Source organism: Rutidosis leptorrhynchoides, chromosome 3, assembly GCF_046630445.1.
Source record: "Rutidosis leptorrhynchoides isolate AG116_Rl617_1_P2 chromosome 3, CSIRO_AGI_Rlap_v1, whole genome shotgun sequence".
Classification (NCBI taxonomy): Eukaryota; Viridiplantae; Streptophyta; class Magnoliopsida; order Asterales; family Asteraceae; genus Rutidosis; species Rutidosis leptorrhynchoides.
The window spans coordinates 350451589-350453516 of NC_092335.1; the positions used below are offsets into that span (position 1 = coordinate 350451589).

At 33.2% G+C, this 1928-nt stretch overlaps 1 protein-coding gene across 1 annotated transcript; it reads left to right on the top strand.

Annotated features, from left to right (window-relative positions):
- The first annotated feature begins 715 nt into the window (after positions 1-715).
- On the top strand, positions 716-1616 carry LOC139901194 (F-box/FBD/LRR-repeat protein At1g13570-like). Its single transcript, XM_071883926.1, has 2 exons — positions 716-1006; positions 1317-1616. Exons 1-2 carry the CDS (start codon positions 716-718, stop codon positions 1614-1616), a joined length of 591 nt encoding a protein of 196 aa, XP_071740027.1.
- Positions 1617-1928: the final 312 nt, after the last annotated feature.

Genomic DNA, 1928 nt, shown 5'->3' on the forward strand with positions numbered 1-1928 from the left:
GTTATCTGATTTGAGTTTTTTAATATCCATCCATCTATAAATTTGATTAAGAAACAACTCCAGAATATTGTTATCTGATTTGAAAAATACCTTACTCGAAAGTGGAAACTCCTAACGTTTAGCCTAGATCCGATAAAAAGAAGTTTTTTTATCCATCATGAAAAGAACAGTGCGTTTGATTTCATGAAATTCTGTAATTTTTTCAAGTTTTTAAAGTTGAAAGTAATGTGTTATTTATCTTTAAAATGTGATTATGTTTTCTTTAATTGTTAGATTTATTAAGTTTAGTTACAATCTAAACGTAAGGTTTCTCTTCTCTGTGAATGATATATATATATATATATATATATATATATATATTTTTTTTTTTTTGAATATTGAGTTTTATATTGCAGACTTGAGGAGTCTAGATGATGAAAACTCAACGTCTAAGTTCGGATATAATCAGCTCCCTTCCTCTAAACATAATTGAAACTATTTTAACTTTTATGCCAATCCGAGATGCATTCAGGACGAGCATTTTGTCAAGGAAATGGAGGTTTTGTTGGATGACTATGCCAAAACTTGTATTTGATCAAAACTTGGGTCAAACAATAACTGGTGGTGGATACAGATATTTCTCGAAATCTAAGCTTGTCAACATCATCTTCCAATCTTTGTTTGTACACAATGGTCCGACGATACTAGATTCAAGTTATCTATCAACGGATTGGACATGGTCGCCGAGTTTGACCTGATCATACTTTATCTTTCAAGGAGAACTTATGTGAAAGATTTGATCATCGATAATGTGAATGATTCGTCCAATTTCTACAAACTACCCACTCCTTTCTTTTCCATGCAAGGATTAGAATCTATATGCCTAAAAAATTGTAATTTTGAGCCTCCAGTCACATTTAATGGTTTTAATAAGTTGAGGAGTGTGTCATTTGAAAAAGTTCAGGTTTCTGCTAAAGCGCTTCAGCACTTCCTCTCGAATTCCCCACTACTTGAGGATATGTATTTGGTATGTTTACTGATGTAGTGCCTTTAATTTTACATGAATGTGATTTTGGTTAAAGATTATATGCATCTCATACAAATTTTTGTGTGTGTGTGTGTGTGTGTGTGTGTGTGTGTGTGTGTGTGTTCACCTAAGAAATGTTACTTTGGATTTGTGCCTAAAGGAACATGATGTCATTTCGTCTGCACTTTGCATCATAAGGAGCGTCCCATTTCTAGAACGATTTTGTATTCTGGTATTTAATTGTATTTGCTTAGGATAATGGTTCTTCCAATATTGTTTTAATGATATCTAACCTTGTTTTCTGCATTAGATGGACGATAATGTAAAGCTTCCGAATCAGGCTACTTCCATGAAGTTTGTTGATCTCCTGGATGACTCGAGTTTGACCTTTGATCATCTTAAGCATTTTGAAACAGCAATATCTAGTGACAATGGGTTTATGATTGAATTTGTGAAACTCATCATTGCTAAGTCGCCTATGCTAGAGATAGCACGAATTGATGTTAACGACTATGTTTCTGTTGAGGAAGAACTGAAGATTTGTAAAGCGATTATCAATCTGCCATTTCCACATGCATCACCTTCATTAAAGTTATTTATTGGACTCTGAAATAAAACTTCATGACGGCTGAGATTTAGGTATTTAGTCGGTAATTGTCTTTCTTAATACTCCGTATTAAGGATTGTCGACAAAAAATGGCCTTTGGAACCGGTTTTTAGAGCCTTTGGAACCGGTTTTAAAAGAGGTTCCTATCGATAGGGGTTCCTAAAGTAAAGAACCGGTTTTAAAACCGGTTCCTTTGCTTAATTTTAGAAACCTCTTTTATTATAAAAACAGATTCCTATGCTATCTTTAGAAACCTGTTTTATCATAAAAAGAGGTTCCTATGCGAGATTAAAGAGACCTCTTTTTATTTAAAAA